This window comes from Trachypithecus francoisi, unplaced genomic scaffold (genome assembly GCF_009764315.1).
Source record: "Trachypithecus francoisi isolate TF-2019V2 unplaced genomic scaffold, Tfra_2.0 Lachesis_group7, whole genome shotgun sequence".
NCBI lineage: Eukaryota > Metazoa > Chordata > Mammalia > Primates > Cercopithecidae > Trachypithecus > Trachypithecus francoisi.
The window spans coordinates 21,152,725-21,175,349 of NW_022681472.1; the positions used below are offsets into that span (position 1 = coordinate 21,152,725).

General features: G+C 38.9%; 2 protein-coding genes across 5 annotated transcripts in view; one reads left to right on the forward strand and one right to left on the reverse strand.

Moving 5' to 3' along the window:
* MTFR1 (mitochondrial fission regulator 1) overlaps nt 1-18,095 on the forward strand; it is an 89,754-nt gene extending 71,659 nt beyond the window's left edge. Inside the window, exon 8 of one of the 2 annotated variants that reach the window (XM_033202617.1) lies at nt 78-1,676. In XM_033202617.1, the coding sequence (XP_033058508.1) occupies nt 78-146 (69 nt within the window). In that variant the 3' untranslated portion in view covers nt 147-1,676. Of the gene's footprint in view, nt 1-77; nt 1,677-16,645 lie in introns of those variants that run through there. The other variant, XM_033202616.1, reaches the window with a different exon arrangement.
* PDE7A (phosphodiesterase 7A) overlaps nt 7,269-22,625 on the reverse strand; it is a 128,940-nt gene continuing 113,583 nt past the window's right edge. For 2 of the 3 annotated variants that reach the window (XM_033202611.1, XM_033202612.1), the window contains 6 exons: nt 18,506-18,637; nt 18,211-18,302; nt 16,103-16,247; nt 15,580-15,676; nt 14,849-14,929; nt 8,722-10,539 (listed from right to left, as the gene is read on the reverse strand). In XM_033202611.1, the coding sequence (XP_033058502.1) occupies nt 10,334-10,539; nt 14,849-14,929; nt 15,580-15,676; nt 16,103-16,247; nt 18,211-18,302; nt 18,506-18,637 (753 nt within the window). In that variant the 3' untranslated portion in view covers nt 8,722-10,333. Of the gene's footprint in view, nt 7,684-8,721; nt 10,540-14,848; nt 14,930-15,579; nt 15,677-16,102; nt 16,248-18,210; nt 18,303-18,505; nt 18,638-22,625 lie in introns of those variants that run through there. The other variant, XR_004435241.1, reaches the window with a different exon arrangement.

The window sequence follows — 22,625 nt, forward strand, 5'->3', positions numbered from 1 at the left end:
GGGGGTTGGGGTGGGGGGGCATATTGTTACTGTTACCTGAACCAGTATCTTTATTTATACTTTTTGTTTGTTTCTAGTTTGGGCCACACATGTTGAAGCCAACAGGAAAAATGAAGGCTTTAATTGAAAATGTATCAGACTCCTAATAGACAATGAGCTGCGAAAGACTCCTGGTTCCCTGTTGATTTGTGAGGGCTAAGTTTGCTAGTAGAAATCGACACTGTTTAGTAAATACCTGACTTTAGTATTCAGTGGTCTCCTTTTCAGGCTAATTGGGGATTAAGCAATAATGAAAGCACTAAGTTTGGTTTTCATTTTGTGAGATGGTCAGTGTTGGTGCTCTCCACAACTTACGTGTGTTCTGACATGTTTCTAATATGTGGCCAGGGCGTTCAGATTTCCAGTTTTGAAAACAATTGTATAGATTTCACAACACAAAAAGGACATTTGTGGATGTTACTGCACATTTTAAATTCTTAACACTAATTTATCTGTGTAAATGTTACATATGCATATTTTTGGACATAAACAGTTTATGTAAAATTAGTAATGAATGATGGCAACGAGGGCACCGTTATCTTCGTTTGTGTTCAATGATCATTTAGCATTCAATGATGGAACAGCTGGTATAACATAAGTTGTTGGCATGAAATATTTGAGATTGGAAACTTCTTGCCTTGAACAGAACTTATATCTTAGATTCTCTCTCACATTTTCTTGGAGCTGGGGTTTGAATAGGAACCAGATGATGTTCACTGCTGAAATTCTATAATGCTTCCCACTGAAGGGACTTTGAGAACCAGGAAAGCTGCTTTCACGTCATTGCCATCCAGTACTGACAGGGAAGAAAGATGTAGTTTTCCAGTAGTGATGAACCAAATTATTGAATTGAATTAAATTTCTTCTTAAGTAAAAACTCAGAATGAACCATCTTGTTTCCTTTCAGTTGATTAAATGGCATCATAAAGATGACTTTGCTAAGTTAATACTTCTGGAAATGTCAGAGTAGAGTTAAAAAAATTTTTAATATAAGCCAAAATATTAACTTTAATGAAACATAGACTTGGCAAATGAATTTCCTATAAATTGTCATTGGTCAGAACGCTGTTTTGTTTAATTATATTACACAATATAAACCATAGGTGTTATTAGAAGTGAAGAACTGCCTTTTTCATCAGGGGCTTTTAAGGACTTGCTGTAAATGATTATTTTAAAAATGCTTTATAAATCTTCATGATTTTTCTATTTCTGATACACTCAGCTATAGTTAATGCCAGAGTATCCTACCCGGAGTAAATATTTGGAATATTTAAATCTAGTAAAAGTAGAAAGTTATACTTCCTGGGATTATTAGAAGATGGGAGTAGAGATTCACTTTTAACTTCTCGAAAATACATGCATTCTCCTAAATATTAAAAATGACTTGGGGTAATGACATGGCTTAGTTATTCTGTTTAAATTTGTACTATGACTTATGTTATACATGTTCATGTTCACCTCTCATCCATCCGTTTTATGGGGTTTAAAATTCTCTTTAACAATATTCAGAAAATTCACCTGAAACGTATTTTGACCTGCTAAGAAACATATTTTTGTATAAGTATTGAATTTTGGACAGTGCCCCCATATAAGGAAGTTACTGTTTTAAAATAAAGCAAACTTTTATTTTCCTTGGACCATAGTGCCTCCATTTTTGTTTTCTTTTTTCACAGTAGGTAAGATTCTTTTGCACAAGGAGCTTCTTTAGAATAATTTTCTTTCTGCATTTTTCAAGTGGAATTATATTCCTTAAATGAAGCTCTTAAAATCACCTTTCACTTTTTCTCATATAAAGGGATCACAGCATTAAAACAGGACAGTCATGAAGTATCTGAGTTGTCTCAGGGTTCTCAAACCCATAATCTACTTCTGAGATTGGTGAAATTTGTTTTTCCAGCTTCTCCCACACCCACCTCATTCAGTTTCTGGTTCTTTCACCCAACACAACACCTGAAGTAAAAGACCTTAAGAATAGTTATACCTCAGCTAGGTATGAGAAAGAAAGGTAACTAACTTTCCTGTTTTGTCTGAGTTCTGATTGAGGGACTTTCCATATATATATAGAGAGAGAGAGAGAGAGAGAGAGAGAGAATATATGAGACAGAATGAGAAGATCTGAGTCAGAGAACACTGGACTTGGAGCTTTATATGATCCCCTGTTAAGTAAGTTATCTTTACTTTTGCATTATTTTACACAGGGTCTCTGTAGTTTCCAATAGAATGATTTCTCTGGTAGTCCCTGGCACCTGTAAAAGGCATCATCCTATGCACTTGCTTTTGCAGGCTTGGTGTAGGAGGGGTAGGACTTGCAGTCTCTAGTTCTGGTTGTTTCCCCAGTCCCAGGCCCTTCGCATAAAACGTGTGTCTTCTTTCTCTATCAGGAATGCCTATGTGTCTGTGTCTCTGGTGAAGAGGAATACACGTAGTAATAACTAGCAGAAACAAATACTTAGGAAAAACCATAGTTCTGATAACTTCTCCAGAATAGAAGTTATCTCCATGGGATAGAATCTTTCAGCCCAACAAAGTCAGCGCTGGGATTGTCAGACAGAACAGGACACTTGGTTTCAATTGTAGTAGGGTCCTGTTTCTGTGTCCTCTTTCCCTTTCTCATCCTAGAGATTTAGCATTCTTCTCTGCTACCCTATTGATCCTATTTGTTAGGATTCTTCTTAGACTTGCCCTATAAACCTTATAAACAATCTAGCTCTTCCTTGGTCTTGATCCTTAAAGCGATCCTTTAAGGATGGGATAATAAAAGTAGCATAACCAAGTAAGGATCTAGAACTTTTGCACACTTCCCCCCAAGACTGTTATCCTTAGTCCAGTTCACGTGGTCTAGAAACCTTAATGTTCCTAAAGCTGGAACTTCTCTGATACATCCTCCAGCCCCTTGTTAAGGTCACAGAGGGCTCGGCTCCTTTGTTAAGGGCAGAGTAGAACACAAGTGTCTTTTAGACATTTTCAGGAGGGTAAACGTTAAGGCAGCTCAAACAGTGCCTCCTGTTCATACCAAATGGTTATCTCAGGGCAGTCCTTCATAACCCAACTGGATAAGCCTTAATTTGGGGAGAAAGGCCAGACTCTTCATAACAAGATTTTAACCAAAGGTATAAAAACATTCTGTTAATGTTGCCTAACGACCACCCCCTTCGTTAGCCAGATACGCTTTTTATCGAAAGGTGAAAGAAGGTGTATTCCCCAGGTACTGTGTTGTGGAAACTAGGTATTTTAAGGGTGAAAAAGGATACAACTAGAGCATGGTTGGAAATCATTCTGAAATACTAGCGTGAGTACAAGGGGAGAGAAGTGCGTAAGGTACTTATCGTGAGGGCTGGGCTGTCCAGATCCCCCCAACCCCTGCCTTCCCTTCTGCAAGGGGCACGCCTGGTAATGCAGAGACTGCTCTGTAACCCAGGACACAGCCTTGATGAGCTGTTCCAATCAGGTTCTCCCTCATGAATTTGAGTAGGAAGCCTCTACAGTGAATCAGTGCCAGGAGCTCAAATAAAGATATCATGAGGTACAATTGTATCCATGCGTTTATACAAGTAGAAATTATCAAGAAATGAACTAAGAATAGCCATAGTGACCTGATTTAGCACTTACCATATGTCAATAGTTAATTTTACTTTAAGGAACAGTTTATAGGTTAGGGAGCCACTCAGAAGATTAGGTAACCTGCCTAAGGACCGAAACCTCGGTCTGACAAGCTGTAAAGACAGTGCTTACCAGAACTGACCATTCCAGCACCTGATCTCAGATTTCCAGCCTCAAGAACTGTGAGAAATAACTGTTGTTTATAAGTCACCCAGTTTCTGGTTCTTTGTTCTAACAGCCTGAGTGGACCAAGGCAAGCACTATCCTTTCTAATATTTCCTTCAAAAGGTTCATCTAGGCCGGGCGCGGTGGCTCAAGCCTGTAATCCCAGCACTTTGGGAGGCCGAGATGGGCGGATCACGAGGTCAGGAGATCGAGACCATCCTGCCTAACACGGTGAAACCCCATCTCTACTAAAAATACAAAAAAAACGAGCCGGGCGAGGTGGCGGGCGCCTGTAGTCCCAGCTACTCAGGAGGCTGAGGCAGGAGAATGGCATAAACCCGGGAGGCGGAGCTTGCAGTGAGCTGAGATCTGGCCACTGCACTCCAGTCCGGGCGACAGAGCGAGACTCCGCCTCAAAAAAAAAAAAAAAAAAAAAAAAAAAAAAGGTTCATCTTTAGATCTGTAACTTTTACTAATTTCAACTAAGTTAAGGGAACTTGGGAAATCATTACAGTCTCCTGTTTCTTTACAGGACATGGCTCAACAATAAAGAAATACTTCAAATCTGTGTTCAGAAATGTCATGTAAATAAATGTACAGCTTAAAGACAGGTGTTGTAATACAAGATGGAATGTCTAAGCAAAGACTTATTGATGGGACCAGTGGAAAGCTTCAGTAAACCAATTACATCACTGTGCTTCAATTTTAAATTATAGCCAACAAGAAATCTAACATTAAGAGGAGTGGCCGGGTGCGGTGGCTCACGCCTGTAATCCCAGCACTTTTTGGGAGGATGAGGCAGGTGGATCACCTGAGGTCAGGAGTTCAAGACCAGCCTGGCCAACATGGTGAAACCCCGTCTCTACTAAAAATACAAAAATTAGCTGGGCGTGGTGGGGCACACCTGTAATCCCAGCTACTCGGGAGGCTGAGACAGGAGAATTGCTTGAACCCGGAAGGTGGAGGTTGCAGTGAGCCAAGATCACGCCACTCCACTCTAGCCTGGGCAACAGAGTAAGAGTCCATCTCACACACACACATACACACATACACAAAACAAAAACAAAAACAAAAAAAAACGTGTTTCTCTCTTCCCCACCATTCTGTTAGACTTTAAGCTGGGTTTCAGGACAACATAGAATGTGTAGGTATGAGACTAAAATATGTAATTGATGAAAGTATTTTACCTAAAGTAGCATATTGAACATTTAAAACTATTTTAGAATCAAATTTGAAGGCTAAGTAACTTTTATCGGTTATAGATGTTAACTATTTTTGAAATGAAGTCTTATTCTGTTGCCCAGGCTGGAGTGCAGTGGTGCAATCTCAGCTCATTGTAACCTCTGCCTCTTGGGTTCAAGAGATTCTCCTGCTTCTGCCTCTCCAGTAGCTGGGATTACAGGCACCCACCACCATGCCCGGCTAATTTTTGTACTTTTTTTTTAGTAGAGATGGGGTTTCGCCATGTTGGCCAGATTGGTCTCGAACTCCTAATGTCGGATCCGTCTGCTTCGAACTCCCAAAGAGCTGGGATTATGGACGTGAGCCACCACACCCAGCCAACAATTTTATAAATACAAGAATTACTAGATATGGTGTCATTTTTATCATTACCTGAACAAAACCCTACATTCTCCCAAACAACCCAACACTACTTATATTGCATCATACAGAAATCCGCCATATTATATAACATGTTGCACATATTATTCTGTCACCCAGACAGGTTGAGAACAGAAAACAAGGTTTGTAGTTTTTAATAAATACCCCCTTTATTATATCTAGTGCTATCTTCTGCACACAACAGAAACTTGGATACTGCTTACCGCATGACTCCAGTATAGACAGAAGGGTTTCAATATAATCTCCTAGTAATAAATTGATAGCTAAAAAGGGAACACATTAATTCCAAATTAATTTGTTCAACAAACGTTTTTTAATGGCCCAATGTACACCAGCCCATGCTGAGCACAGGAGCCAGGAAGATGGAGGAGACCTGCTGGGTGCTCTCCATCAGCTCACTCCCAACTGGTGGTCATTCCACCTGTAGACCATGGGCTCTTGGGGGCCTTCCAGATGACACAAGTCATTAGCAAGGAACAGCTGCTAAGTCTTGCACAGATCTATATTACTCCGTGTTTCAACTGTATGCCAATGCTACAGTGAATAATATGCACATTCCTTTGAAAGCAATACTGAATTCCTATTAGCTATTAGTCACTGTGTATTTTCTCAGGAGATACTGACTGAGGGGATTTTAAACAACATTTATACATTAAAATATTTATACATGCTTGAAAACATTGGAAATACCTGATGTGAAAGTTTTAAGAAAATAGAAAGTTTAATAAAAACCAAAAAACCATTTTGGAAAAAGAGATCATTTTCAGAGTCTTCAAGGAATTACTAGCACCTCTAATCTGTACCTCAGGTACAAATATATTTGTTTGCAAAGGACATAAAATATGATTTTTACTTTTATACAAAGAGTATCATTACAAACCATCACATTTACATTGAGTAAAAATATTGACCAGGAACCAATTTGTTTTTCTTTTTTGAAGTTAGGACTTTTAAAATTTTCTCTCCAAGGACCTTTTACTCCTAGAGCAGAGACTCCCTCAGTCCCTGAAATGTTGAGCCAGGAGGCCCAAAGGGTGGCCATGTGTGTGAACATTTTTAGTCTCCCATGTAAAATAAATTTTGCATTCTGTTCTGTAATATTTACTTGCTTTTTAAAAAAGTAATCTTTTAAATATTTAACTGTTTCCTAAAATTTTTCTAGAAAAGAAATCAATATTCCAGTAATATAGGTCCTATTTAAGCAGCAGAGCTATAGGCCTGATGCAGTTTCTCACACCTGTAATCCCAGCACTTTGGGAGGCCACGGTGGCAGGACTGCTTGAGCCAAAGAGTTCAAGACCAGCCAAGCCAACAAAGTGAGACCTTGTCTCTGCAAGGTTTTTTCTTTTTTTTTTTTTTTTCAGACGGAGTCTTGCTCTATTGCCCAGGCTGGAGTGCAGTAGCACAATCTCTGCTCCCTGCAACCCCCGCCACCTGGGTTCAAGCGATTCTCCTGCCTCAGCCTCCCGAGTTGCTGGGATTACAGGCATGCACCACCACGCTCAGCTAATTTTTGTATTTTTAGTAGAGACGGGGTTTCACCATGTTGGCCAGGCTGGTCTCGAACTCCTGGCCTCAGGTGATCCACCTGCCTCAGCCTCCCAAAGTGCTGGGATTACAGGTGTGAGCTACCATGCCTGGCCACAAACATGTTTTTAAAAAATTAGCTGGGCGGTGTGGTGGCACTGAGGAGGCTGAGTGGGAGGATCACTTAAGCCCAGGAGGTGGAGGCTGCAGTGATCATGCCACTGCACTCCAGCCTACTTAACGAGACCCTGTCTCAAAAAAAAAAAAAAGTAGGGCTATAGAAGGTGATCCCCAAATATACATAACAAAACAACTTTTCAATGGGTTTATTATATGCATAGGCAGGAAATGGGAGCCACACCCGCAGTCGCCCTGAGAATGTGGAAATAGGATGATCTTTTGAGTTTCAAACTATAACACAAACAGTGGATCAGAGCAGAAGCAATGATGTATACAGGCAGAATGGCGCCCAGGTGAGCTCAACTGAAACAAGGCTTGAGGTAATGACGTTATCTAATGGAGGTGCCAATCAGAAGCTGATGTGGAGAAGCAACTACTGGCAGAGAATCTCTAGCACCTTCCAGGGGAAGCTGGTACCCTGGTCCACAAACATGAATATCACAGAAGATACATCCCCAGAGGGACATGGGTGCACGAGGCAACTTGCTTCCCTTGCTCAGAATCCACGCTCACCAGCTGATCATAATTTGGCTTCCCAGGAAGATTTGCCTAAAGGGAGAGAATAATTGATAATTACATTTCTCATTGTAAATTAAAATACTGATAGTGTTTTAAAAAAATAGTTACTGTGAGCTTGGTTAATGTGGGTTTGCCATGATAGTTCCACTCTCTATGTACTGAAACACTGCGCCTGAGTTTTTAAGGATCTATGAGTTTATCAGACTTTCTGTACACATTAAATATTGGCCAAGGTATGGCCATCTCGCGAAAGTGACCAGCTGACCACATTCCTCTACTACCCTCAGGACTCTATACCCACACTGTCCAATATGGTAGCCACTAGCCACATGTGGATATTGGGTGCCTGAGATATGACTAGTCCAAATTGAGATGTGCTGTTAAGTACACAATATACACTGGATTTCAAAGACTTAGTACCCCCCAAAAGAATATAAAACATCTCATTGGTTTTTATATTGACATTTTAAAATGATACAATATTTTGGATATATTGGAATAGATATTACTAAAATTCCATGTTTTCTAAATGTGGCTACTAGAAAACTGAAAATTATGTGGCTTGCATTCTGTTTCTATTGGACATCAACACTCTTCTGTACAAATAATATGTTAATGTGTTTGACTTAGAAGTTTGCACCATATCCCTTCTAATGAATTGGACCTGGGAAGATACAGGAATGGCACAGTGGTACCTTTTTTACATTGGTATCAATCAAGTAGAATGGAGTGGCCTTTTCTTATCACTTTAAAAAGGCCAATGATTGATAGAAATAAATACAACTAGTATTTTAGTACTTGAAAGAGTTGCTGATGTCTTAGGCAGTTCACCACTGTGGGAACAAAAGGCCTGGCTCAAAGCTGACCTCTCCCCTATGTTAGTCAGGACGCCGAACAGCCCTAACTAGGCTTCGGCTTACTCACTTGCAAGGTGAGACATTAGTAGATAAGCTCGGACTGAGTAAACATCTGAGGGATGAATGCAAGAGCCAAGAAGCTACCTTTGATTTCCTTGTAATTTAGCATTGTGTTTTCCAAAGGATTGAGTTAAAAGGTAAATATCAAAGATAAAAATATGAAAAGATAGGTTTTTATTCATCAAAAGTTAACAGCAACAGGCACATATTAAAATGAGTATGGCAAAGCCTTTTACAAATGGCTTTACACTCAAGCTTTCTCCCAAGAAAATGGCTGTTGCAACAAACTGTAAACAATTAATAAACAGTCTTTTACAGTAACAAGGGAAATACAAATGAACTAAAAGAAAGCACCGGTTTCTCTTAAAACTAGATTACAGTTGTGCTTACTATACATAAAACAATTTAAAACAAATTACAAAAGTGGAATGTTTGAAGTTTAAAATTAGTCCTTATAGTTTGTCCTAGAAAACATCTGTTCACATCAAAAGGCCCGTCAAAGGGTAACGTTTCATCAAAGGGAGGGACAAGAAAACAATGCACTTTTTTCAAATCAAAACAAGAAGTTTGGTCACTTAGCTATGTGCATAGTTTAAGGCAACTGGAGCAATCTGTTACAGCTTACCTACCAACCTTCCCCTCCCCCAAGTGTGGCTGCTCATTATGTCACATTCTAAAATAATAAATAAAAGCTTACATTTCAAATCTCTTCCCACATGGAGAAACATAACATGCACAGTCACACATGCACAAACATGCACGCAAACACACATCCATACATTCACACACAACATACCTCTCACTCACTGCAGCGAAAGGGACTTTAGTACCCTTGATCTGAAGGACACACTTCCCCATCCCACTTTTATTTCAGATTGGCAAATACCCTGAGCTGATTATGGTGTTTTAAACATTCCACCTTTTTCTCGCATGTGCAGGTCAAGTGTACAGTAGTGAAAACAACATGCAATGTCTTCACTGCAGAATCATAATACAGCTAGGACATTGGTGTTCTTCCCTCCCACCCCAAATTAAAAACTAATTGTTAAAAAAAAATTGCATTGCCAAACAGCACTGGAGTGAAAGCTTGGCGGTACTCTATGATAAATCTCAGTTTCCAGTGCACGAAATAAAACTATAGCAAATGGGAGGCTTTGGTGGCATCCAAAGAAGAAAAAAGGCAAACCAGGGGGAAAGAGCTGCAGTCTAAAGTTTGATCTTTAAATTTGTTTGAGTGGTTCCTTCACAATCATGCTCCAAGGCAATTTAGAACCAATATTTTCAGAGTTGATTTGTAAACATTGTCTTGCCAGAGGCAGCAGAGGCTGGGCACTTCACATTTCCATTTTCTCAGAGAGAACTTAGTGGAAGGTACAAGATACACATTGTTGCATCAGACTGGTTAAATTCCAAGAGATTGTTGCTGAACAATTCAACTTTCACGTTTTGAAGATTAGACGCTTTGAAAAAGTCGTGGCACATATCAAAACTTCCTTTGTTACTCCTTTCGGATTCTCTCCTGCTGGGCTTTGCATATTCAAGGTTCCACATGAAAGCCAAATTCATATTGCTGTATGTTCAGGTCTTACAATTAACAAGTGGGTTCAAATGATCCAACAGAGGAAATCTTGGAAATAAATAATGCTGGCTGGCATCACTCACTTGGAAACCCTGGCAGTCAAGAGTAAGTTCTCTCACCTCAAGACCCCATTTCACATTTCTGAAAACCTCCAGGAGGCAGTTTGTCCCACTGGTTCTGGGGGTTATGATAACCGATTTTCCTGAGGTAATAACTGTGAGTTCAACTCAAATGCAGCATCAGTGTCCTCACTGCTGGACTGTTCTCTCTGCAGTCCCTTCCAGCTGGCTTTATTCAGCCCCACATGTCCAAGCATTGTCTGGGATAGCCTTGTATTGGAAAACCTGGCCCATTCTGTAAATAAAGGCTCCACTAGGTAAGTCATAAAACCTTGAGAAAATAAATAGAAGAAAAAGTTATTAACATATATGCTGAAACTCTATCTTTAAAACATCATCTATACAGTGTTAACCTTCCTACGTCCTACTCCAGTATTACCTAGATCTTTTTCAAAAGATTCCTGTGTGTGTGTGTAGGTGACAGAGTCTATAAATGTACATATCTGCTTTGAAGAACTGATTTCTTGGCTGGGTGCGGTGGCTCACGCCTGTAATCCCAGCACTTCGGGAGGCTGAGACGGGCGAATCACGAGGTCAGGAGATCGAGACCATCCTGGCTAAAACGGTGAAACTCCATCTCTACTAAAAATACAAAAATTAGCCGGGCGCAGTGGCGGGCACCTATAGTCCCAGCTACATGGGAGGCTGAGGCAGGAGAATGGCGTGAATCTGGGAGGCGGAGCTTGCAGTGAGTGGAGATCGCGCCACTGCGCTCCAGCCTGGGCAACACAGCGAGACTCCATCTCAAAAAAAAAAAAAAAGATTCCTGTGTGTGTGTAGGTGACAGAGTCTATAAATGCACATATCTGCTTTGAAGAACTGATTTCTTAAGTAACTCAATGGAAATTTAAGTAAAAGTGAACTGACAAACATATCCAATCTTTTCCGGTTATCCTTCTCAGTGGCACAACTACATTCTTCTACTTAAGCAAACGTACACTGGCCATATCAACTCTGAGGATACCCGGGCATAACCCAATTTGAGGCAGAGTTGCAGGGCAACAACTGGAGGCTAAGAAGGGGTCTCCTTCAGGACTGAGGGTGATGTGGCCTGAACTGAAGTGGAGCTGGCAGTAGTCTACTGCTTTACCCCTCAGGGATGGAATCTTCATGCCTGGTCATGATTACAATTGGTCATTTTTTTTAACTCAGAATTTATAAAGCCAAAACTTATGATAAGAGTCAGTCTGAAAATAACAGGTGGGGTTAGTGAAAAAAAATAATTAAGGTGAACACCAACTGTGTACCAGAGACCTATTTGATAAACAATTCATATAATCTCCCTTAATTCACAGTCAGAAAAGGAAAATGAGTGATTTCAGGATTGTTTGCGTCTTTAGGTTATACAGCACTCCACTGCACATTAGATCTGACTTACTACTAAGTAGTATCTTACACAGGGTTAAAAGAAGCCCTCTAGAAAATAGCTATCAATCAAATCATATTATATATCGGGAACAAATAACATCTTTCTCACATTTTGATCTGTTAAGAATGGGGAAAATATACGTTCAGATTCTATCACTGCTTTAAAATTGTCTTCATATCCAAGACTCGTTGCAGCAAAAGACCATGTGGAACACAGACAACATAGGTTCCATTTATCCAACATAAGAATCTCACCAGAATTAAAGCAACTAGCATCCACTACTTTTAATCAGGAAAGTTATATATGGTCTGATGGCTGAATTTTTAAGTGTATATAATTATGGTATCTGAAATATTATGTACAATATGTGCAATAAGGCTTTCTTTCATTGATCTATTCCCTTCACACATATTTACTGAGAACCTACTATGTCCCTGGCACTGTGCCTGGGTATACAGCAGTGAATAAGACAGACAAGATCCCTGCCCTCAAGGAGCTTATGTTCTGGTAAGGAGAAAGAGATAGCAAACATAGAAAAGTGTTATTACAGTCAAAGCACACAGCGGCTTTCTGGCAGCCATCCTCACACTACAGTGTCATGTTGAGCCAGCCACCCAAAGCCCTGTCTTTCCTACGTGCCATAAAGTCATGAGCCACGAGTTGTGTACCCACATGCAGGCCCTTATTATTATAGGGTTCACACCATTCACCTTATTTCATCCCTCTCACTGTTCCAACTGGTTGAGATCCTTGGGATCTTACCTCCAACAGCCAACAAATTAGCTATCACTTCTGGCTCTATGTTAACCTAAAATTTCTTTTAGGTCTTAAATACCTGATAAAAATGAACAGGCCAGAGCCATGGACACAGCCTCTCTCTCAGAGGGCAGGACTCTCTATTAATTAGTACCTCGAACACAGCTGTTCAACCATTTGTGAATCCATTTAATTGTACTGGCCCCACAAGCCTCTACTTTATCTTCACAGATTTCACAGGACGCCTTGTCAAATGCCTTACTCTTATCCAGTACATGATATTTTCTTGTTCAACAAAATTAGTATTCCTATCAAAGAAGGAAACTGTATTAGTTCAACATGACTTGCACATACCGCCCCTATGCTGGGGAGTAGTAATCACTGCCTGGTGAGTTGCTAAGAGGCTGGGATTGGATTTGATGTCAGAAAGACCTGGATTTGAAGGCCAACACCAACACCTGTTAACTGCACGAAGTGGGCAAACCATCTGAAAATAAGGATGCTCAAAGCGCCTGTCCCCTAGGGTTGTTGTGTGTAGTCAGCAGATATCAGATCAGTGACCTTATCCCTGACAACCCATTCTAGATCTGTACAACACTGACAAGATCAATAGCTTGAGATGAACAGTCAAAGGGATCTCGTTGTTACCTTATAAAAATTGCAATGTTTTAAATCTCATTTGCAAGTTCTCCCATTAAACAAGGGAGTAGTTTACTCAGATAAAAATACATTTAATATTAAAAGTAACTGAGTTGACTACCCATTCGCCTGTCTTCGATTCAATTCTCTTTTGTCCATTTTACTTATTTATTTATTTTTGAGATGGAGTGATGGAGTTTCATTCTGTTGCCCAGGCTGGAATGCAGTGGCACAATACCAGCTCACTGCAACCTCTGCCTCCCAGGTTCAAGCGATTCTCCTACCTCAGCCTCCCGAGTGGCCATCACGCCCAGCTAATTTTTGTATTTTTAGTAGAGGTGGGGGTTTCACTATCTTGACCAGGCTGGTCTCGAACTCCTGACCTCAAGTGATCAGCTCGCCTCGGCCTCCCAAAGTGCTGGGATTACTTTTGTCCATTTCTAATGTATTCTTTTGCATTTGAAGATTATTCTACTTTAGAATCAAGACAAAGCATATCTGGTTCTAAATTGTTTCACTATCCTCCCAAAAGAAAAGCATCTGCTACCCTCAGCATTCCTGGCCAGTCTGAGCTCTCTGGGAGACTCGGCATCCCTCACACTCCTAATGTCTGGGCCACACTTCTACATGCTCTTCCCTTCTCTACCTGTCACTCTGCAGTCAAATTGGCTACTACGCACTTTTCTTCCACCAGCATCCATTGCAATCACAATGTAGCACATACTGTGTTACCTTCTGAGTTTCTGGAAACCTCATCTTTCTGAACTTTGGGCACATATTTCACTGTGTTCAGTCTGATTCTCAAAGGCCCTATTTAACACCAGCTACCCAAATCACGCTCCTCTCTCTATTCCTTGTTGAGCTACTGTCCCCACAGAATCCCCTTCCTTTATACCCAAAGCCCAACACACTCAATCCTAGTCAACCTTCCTGTGAACTTCTGCAACAAGCTACACATACTTCAGTCACAGGACACTTTCATTATGCTTTCTGTAATATTACAGTTAGTAGTTCACTCAACACATAGTTCTCAAGGGCCTCCTGCTTCCGGTGTGGCGCTAGGCTCCAGGAATACACAACCAAGTGGATCAGGCACTTTGGAATCTGGAAGAAAAGTGACTGACTCCGCCTAAAGCAAGTGGAGAGCAGCTTCTGGAGAAGGTGACATTTGAGCTGGGTCTTCAAGAAAAATAACTCTATGAGGCACATGGAAAGCACTGGCGAGGCACAAAGAGTGAAAGAACAGCGTGGACTTGGGAAACACAGAAGCGTCCCGAGATGCTGCAGGCAAGTGAGAGGAAAGCTGAGTCAAGATGGCTGCAGAGCATTTGAAGCTAGATTATAAGGGGCTGTCTAGGATGTTGAAGAGTTAGATTTAATCAACAGGCAAGTGGTAAGAGTCCGGAAAGGCAGTGGCAGAAGCTGGTCTTCATATTATGATCAGGCTCAGTGGGTCACCTATCCATTGTTATTTATCTTACTTTTGTCATTTCTTTGTTTACCTATCCATTTTTAAATGGCAGTCCTAAATGATGCAAAATAAGCTTCCACATGGGCAAATAATGGATTCTTATTTACATAAGAACAGAAACAAGTTATTGCTGCTGCCTGTTCTGCAAAAATATGCTTTTTACATCCAAAATTAAATGAGAATTAGAAAAGTCGTAACAAGGGAAAACAAGGGTAAAATTTCTTAAATTATTTTAAAAAATAGAAATGAGCATAATTTTAATATTTTATATTTCAAATATATTTCCCTTCTTGATAAAAACAGTGGCATTTTTCTAACCAGCTATATCTAAATATATATAGTTACCAATCTGGATGTTGGCAATAGATTCAGTGTGACGATCGCAAAGTGGACTCACACTCAAATGATACTTTTTTTCTATATCTCCTATAAATGGAAAAAAGAGGAGTATTAATATGAAGAATATCTACTGGTTAAATACATAAGGCTTCAACATACCTGTGCATTTCTTAGGAAAAACACACTTAATCCTCATGAGAGGACAGCTTCACAATTAGTTCTTTTTAAACTTTTAAGTTATTCACACATAGAAGAGATTGCCAAGCTGATATTTTTATTTAAATGCAAGAGGTAGAAAACTTTCACTAGATGTCATCCCAAGACTGTAATTTATAACACATTAATATACAACCTGAAAGGAAGGTTCATGAAATAAAGATTCCTGGATCTGGGCTTTAAATTACACACACACAAGTTTTTCATGTTCATATGGCCCTCCACACATGACAAGGGTAAAGCAAGTTCAGGGAAGCCTTTCTGTACAGCAAAATTCCAACCCTAACCTATCTACACTCATAAATGCATAAATACATCTGATCATTCCAAAAGAGGACTTCTAAATTTCAAAACAGGTACTCAATTTGTAGAGTACTGATTATATGTATATCTATTGTGAATTGTTACTAAAAATATCAAGACTCTACTGTTAGACCCGTATAAATACTGAGTTATTTTATTCTTATGATGTTAAAAAAATGAATTGAATAGATTAATTATCGCTCAATACTGTAACGTGCCTTGATGGAAGAATTCCTCCGTTACTTTTTCACTCCACTGCTTGCTTAATTCCCAGGTCCGACATGGGTTACAAATATCAGCACATTTCAAAGCCATCTAGCAAACAAAACATTAATATTGCTTTAAGATATATACACACTTGACAATAATACCAAAGAACCAAGTGCAAGGACTGGATTAACCATAAATATAAATAAATAAGCCAGAAATATAATTCTCCTATTTTTAGATGTAAGAATTTATGAGAATAAAATGCTATTTCTTAATTGGTACCCTAATCTTGTAAAAACTGTCTTCATCAGAAATCTTGAGTATGAAAAACACATAACCGATGGTGCCTTCCTAGGTAGCAGATTCACCAGTGATCTCCTTCTGGAAGGAGGGTGTGCTAATTGAAGGAAATTCCTTAGCTTGCCCTCAAGATTTAACCACTCTGAAAAACTACACTAGAATATTTCATTTTTTAGTTTGACAGTCACCTAATTTATCCTAGAAATAGGATGTTTCCAAGCCCCATTTTACCTGTAAAACCAAATGTCTATGTCTGGTGTCTTCTAGGCATAAATCACCTCTATCCAAATGTGACCTAAACAAAGACAGATACTCATTCTGGCGACTGATGTCTGTGGCTAGTATCAGAGCACCTATCTGTGTCTCCATTTGTTGCCTGGAATTAGAGAAATACAAAGAGAAAATATAAGACTTTCAATTAAATGTTTACTTCTTGATTTTTTTTTCTTAATCGGAAGGCTTTATAGTACCCTAAAATATCCAACTATCATTCAATTTAAAATTTATCACACAAAAAAATGAGTTTTATGGAATGCTTCAAAAAAAGCTATGAAAATAATCAAAACCAAAACCAAGAGAGTTTGTAGGAAAATACCAATATGCAAACATTCCAAAAGGAGAGCCTTTATTTTGCCAGTCAAGGTGGTATTATTTGCTTAAAAAACAAAAATCAATATAACATTGGTATGTTGTTTGAGAAAGTTCCTTGCTGGGATTCTTTGCTGGAAAACTCTTGTGCTAAGGGTAATTACACAACTTTGGTTTCCTTTTTAGTGCCTGAGATCTGAAGGCAGAAGGAAGATTCAAATAGAAAGAATAATGACCCATTCAACAGCTGACTCCTACAGACATTTTGACTAAGATGCCTGTTGCAATTCCCCTGAGCAACTTAATAAAGTTCAGAGTCAACTGTGTTTTCAAGGTTAAACTCAAGAACCAATCAGTTATCTGTAAATGAATATCCAATTTTTCTGGAAGGAAAAAGGTAACATGTTAATACAAACAGCAAATACATACATCATTTATAAAACTGCCTCAGGTCACTTAAGATAAATACACTTTAAAAAAAATTCTTGCCTTTTGTTTTAATGGGCCATAGCAAACACTATCTCTGTATAATGATCAGTAAAGAGCTGTCAAATAGATACAAAGACTCACAATATTGAATGTTAAATAAAGCAAACTCTAAATGAAGAAAACATTAAATAATGCTATTAGGTAGTATTCCTTATTTCCATTTTTATTAAATCTGAGAACTCAACAGGGTTAATCATCAAATGAAAAACATGATTTTTAAAAAGGGAATAATGAAGCAAACATTTTAATCTGTCTTAATTTTAAGATCATATTTACATATACAGTGTGTTTAAGCAATTTTCGTATTTGTACTACAGCAAAAAATGATTTTATGTACCAGAAGTATTATCATACTCCAAATGGTATCTGTGAATAAAGATTTAAAAAAATAAAAAATAAAGTCCAACTTTTTTCTCATGGTCATTACATAAAATACTTAGTTTTTTTATAAAGTTGTTTGTTTTAAATTATGAAAGGGAAACCATTGAACAGCAGGTGGAACTTAAATTTTAATACTCAAACATATTTTTATGCCTCACCACTTTTCTTGACGTGGATGGCTTTGATCCACTTTCATGGTTTCGTGACTTGCATTTTCCCTCAGTGTAACATTACTAAAAAGCTTGTGTGTGGACCACACTACGGCAATGATGTGAGATTTTATAAACCATCACCATCGTGTTATTCACATTAATGCTCTTTATTAGGTTCTAAAATAGCCCACTTATTTTTTTTTCTAAAATATTAGGGTTTTTTTCATTCATTATTGTATCCTATAGCTCCAGAAGTGTGACTCCAGGATTATGCTATTGAGGATATTAAGGCACCGTCTTTACTTTCTTGTCAGTTTTGAAAACTTCTGGGAACAGATTTTAATAAATCTATTTAATATAATAGAATGTTTACATTCCATCCACTTAACCTTTATACCTAGACCTTAAGGTTTTATTCAGCTGAGTATGGAAATATGTAATATCTATTTATGTAAATAAGCAGTATACTATGCCTGAGCCATTGTGTATTTGGAGTGATTTTATAGTATTCAAATCCATGGAATAGTCTTTTATAAAAATAACTATCCATTAAAATGTTACTGACTATACAGTAGGATAGGTCTAAATTATTAAAATTGTATATAATTTGACAAACACTGAAAACTGCAGAATACCTGAACATCACAATTTTTAAAACTTTATAAAATTACTTTACCCACTTAACTTCTATAACCAATAACAAATTAAATTTGTCTTAATCCAACCTACCTGCTTTCTAATGGCAGATGTGAGAATAAGCCTGATTCTCTCAATAAGCCCACTGCAGATCTCCAGTGGTGATTTTCCAGTACTGAGGTATTCTACAACAAAGGACGTTTCTGAGTTACTTAATGATACGTCTCTTTCTGGACATATCATTACTAACAATGCTGTTAGCAATATTAATCTGGTTAAAATTCTAATATTCACTGAGAATTTATTTTCATTACTTTCATTTCTTCAAAATATGAAACATTTTCTAGAATGCAAAAATAGTAAGTCTTGATGATAAAATTGCACTAACCTTGTATAAAGTTGCCAAGTAATGGTTAGTTTTAATAAGGAAAGGTTGATTAACACCTGGATGATCCAGATCATGAGTGGCAGCTGCAATTAAGCTCAGCAAGATATCCCAAGGAGTTACAGAATTGGCAAGCTGAAGTGTGACAAAAGAATAATGAATCACAGATATATCTAAAATAAGCTCTATGCCATCACAGTAGTTTTGAATTAGCAGCCAATGGTAGTGGTGGCAATCTCCTCCCTCTTCACGTCATTCTTCAGGCGGTTGTTCATTAGGTCCACTAAGCACACCTGCCAGGTACTGGCCTCCTCATCACCACACTGGCAAAGGCATGATACAACAGTGGCCCTGCCCACGTGGAGTTTACAGAGCTCATCCTTAGGCCATTTCATTTTTAACAAGCTTAATTAAAATGGCAGCTAAAGCACAAACCATTCTTTTTGAGAAATAATGGCTTTAAAATGACAAATACAGTTTGGCACATTTTTATTATTGCAGCCATTACTGAACAAAAGACCTAATATTTTAAGGGTGTTTATCAACAAACTGGTTATTGGATTTCAATAATGTAATCTAAAATGTAAGGTTATTCCTGTAGTCCTGATGTTTAAGGAGGCTAATGAGTAATCATGTTAAGTGGAAGTCTGTGTCAAGTCTGTGATAAAATCCTCCCTCAACGGATGGATACATTCATAACAATGACACAATGTATTCATGTCAGGGAAAGCAATCTTGTACATCAGAAATTGTAACTTTATTCTTAATAATCATTACCAAACTTACTCGATATAATAATCACAATAAATAAAAGTTTGTGATTAGCTGACAAATGTTCAATGATCAAAAAGATGACCTTGACTATATCACCTATTTTTCAGGAATCGCCTCTCATTTTCTGGCAAACTTGGCCAGATTTGTGTTCCCACAGCACCTCATGGCCTGCCACAATACCACTCATCAGAGCACGGTGTTATTTAGGTTTACGTTAGGACGGTGCTGACTAAACTGTAATGATCCTGTGCTCTAACAGTGAAAACTTTGGAGTGTACACCACTAATATTAAGTATATTTACTTATAGATTATTACAATGAACTAACATTTATATGTTATTATACAATGAATATAAAAACTGAACATTTAAAAAATGAGATAAAAAATAAATTTAGATTCAAATTCTATTATTTTCTTTCTCTGCTAGAATGAATCAATCATCTTTTTCTACTCCCTGTGTTAAGTTCATCTCAGTCAGAGAAATCACTGTCTGAGGGCTTGAATCTCCTGGAAAACTATAACCTACCTGGAAGCAGAGATGCATATTATTTATTTTTGTGTCGCATATAATTAGTACATGGAGAAGGTCAATGAATAGGAGAAGATGAAGAAAATTATTTCCTCTTTAGGATATACAAAAGTACTGAAAAAACAAAGCATTCTAAAGCACTGCTTTAATAATGAAGATGAACAGAATGCACAGGATATAAAGCAATCTCCCCTCCTTGACATACACATGAACGGCATGGGTGTCTATGTCTTATGAACATGTGATTTATCAGGCAGTGTGCAAAGGGGTGACATTCTTATTGGCAGAAGAATAGACATCCTGGGAGAATACAATAATCCCAAATTACACTGATTCGAAAAATGAACGTATGACTGCACACGACATCAAAACAATCTCAGGTATATTAAAGAGTTAACCATTAAAAATAGGAACATGAAAAAAAGCAGCTGAATTCTCAAAAATTCTGTGAAGAGAAAGTAACTTGAAAAACAAATCACACATATTCAAAAAATATTTGATATAAAAATGTAACATTTCTGCTTGTAGAAAAAAAAACCTTCCATCGGAAAGAAAATTTTCAGTATTATAACAAAGACGAGGACTTCAATAACTTAACTTTTTAAGGTGGATTAAAAGACAGATGTTATTTCCATTCTGTGATTGTATCTGGTAAGAGCTGACAACAAAGAAATGTCCAGAAAAGAAACTACAAATTATTTAACATATGTGAAGGTCAGATTTTACTTGTATCTGCAAAGCCATCATTAGTGTTCTTTTTCAATAAAACAGAAAAGTATTAAGTGGTGAGTTTTGCTGTGTTCAGTGAAAAACTTACTGTTTTCATTGCCTGCCAGCCCTTATGATTTTCCATTGTAATGGTTATCACAGTAAGTTTTGTTGGTGGTAGCTTTTTTTTTTTTTTGGCTAAATTGGCAAATCAAAAATGTAGTAGAAATACCAGAAAGAAGGTACTTGAGATACTGGTGGCTTGCTGATGGTAAAGAAGAGGTGGCACTATTATGGAGGAGAGCAGTGTAGTGAGATAAAATGTTCTGAATCAATATTGTATTTTTATTTTTCCTAATGATGCTACCTCTGAAAACAGATTCTATTTTTTTGAGACAGAGTCTTGCTGTCGCCCAGGCTGGAGTGCAGTGGTGCAATCTCGGCTCACTGCAGCCTCTGCCTCCCAGGTTCAATCAATTCTCTTACTCAGGCTCCTGAGCAGCCGGGATTACAGGCACCTACCACCATGCCTAGCTAATTTTTTCTTTTTTTTTGTACTTTTGGTAGAGACAGGGTTTCACCTTGTTGGCCATGCTGGTCTCAAATTCCTAACCTCAGGTGATCCGCCTGCCTTGGCCTTCCAAAGTGCTGGAATCACAGGCGTGAGCCGCCATGCCCTGCCTAGTGAAGACAGATTCTTGACACATTATGTCCATCCTGAGAAATTACTGAAAGAAATGAACCTCCCACACACAGAAGGCAAAAGGACAAGGCGGTCCTTGCAGGGCTCCTCAATCCCCAGGCCATGGACCGGTACTGATTCGTGGCCTGTTAGGAACCTGATAGGAACCAGTGCAGAGCAGGAGGTGAGATGCCAGCCAGTGAGCATTATTGCCTGAGGTCTGCCTTGGAAGCAGTAGATTCTCATAGGAGCACAGACCCTATTGTAAACTGTGCACATGAGGGATCTAGGTTGCGCACTTCTTTTTTTTTTTTTTTTTTGAGATGGAGTTTTGCCCTTGTTGCCCAGGCTGGAGAGTAATAGCGCAATCTTGGCTCACTGCAACCTCCGCCTCCCGAGTTCAAGCGATTCTCCTGCCTCAGCCTCCCAAGTAGCTGGGATTACAGGCATGTGCCACCACGCCTGGCTAATTTTGTATTTTTAGTACAGACAGGGTTTCCCCATGTTGGTCAGGCTGGTCTCGAACTCCCAACCTCAGATCGTGATCTGCCTGCCTCAGGCTCCCAAAGTGCTGGGATTACAGGTGTGAGCCACTGTGCCCAGCCAGCACACTTCTTTTAAGAATCTAATGCCTGATGATCTGAAGTGGAACAGTTTCATCCCAAAACCATCCCCCTCCCCATCCAAGGAAAACATGTCTTCCACGAAACTGGTCCCTGGTGCCAAAAAGGTTGGGGGCCACTGCTCTAGAGGTCTAAAAACAGAGAAGAAGGCTGGGCATAGTGGCTCATGCCTGTAATCCCAGCACTTTGCAGGACCGAGGCAGGCAGATCACTTGAGGTCAGGAGTTCGAGACCAGCCAGGCCAACATGGTGAAACCCCATCTCTACTAAAAACACAAAAATTAGTTGGCCGTGGTGGCACACGCCTATCAGCTACTTGGGAGGCTGAGACAAGAGAATCGCTCGAACCCAGGAGGCGGAGGTTGCAGTGAGCTGAGATCGTGCCGCTGCACTCCAGCCTGGGCGACAGAGCAAGACTCCATCTGAAAAACAAAACAGAACAAAACAAAAACATAAAAACAGAGAACAGTTAGAGTAAACCCAGCCAATGATAAAGCCCATATACAATATCATTCATTAACAGCTCATATTGACGAAGCACCTACCATGTGCCGGTGCTGTTTTAGGGGACAGGTAAATATTAGGGGACAGACAAAAATTCCTGTCCTGGAGGCCTGACATTCTTGTGGTTTCCCTGTCAGGTTCCCATGTTTTACAAGTAAGATTCTGGGGGCCAAAATTCCTATCTTATTCATATTTTTGTCACTAGCAATTAGCATCTACTCAGAGCATGAATAAGTGTACATTCACAAGAAAGGCAATTCAACCATTACCAGTCTCGCTGATATCAAAGGGAAGGATGCAGG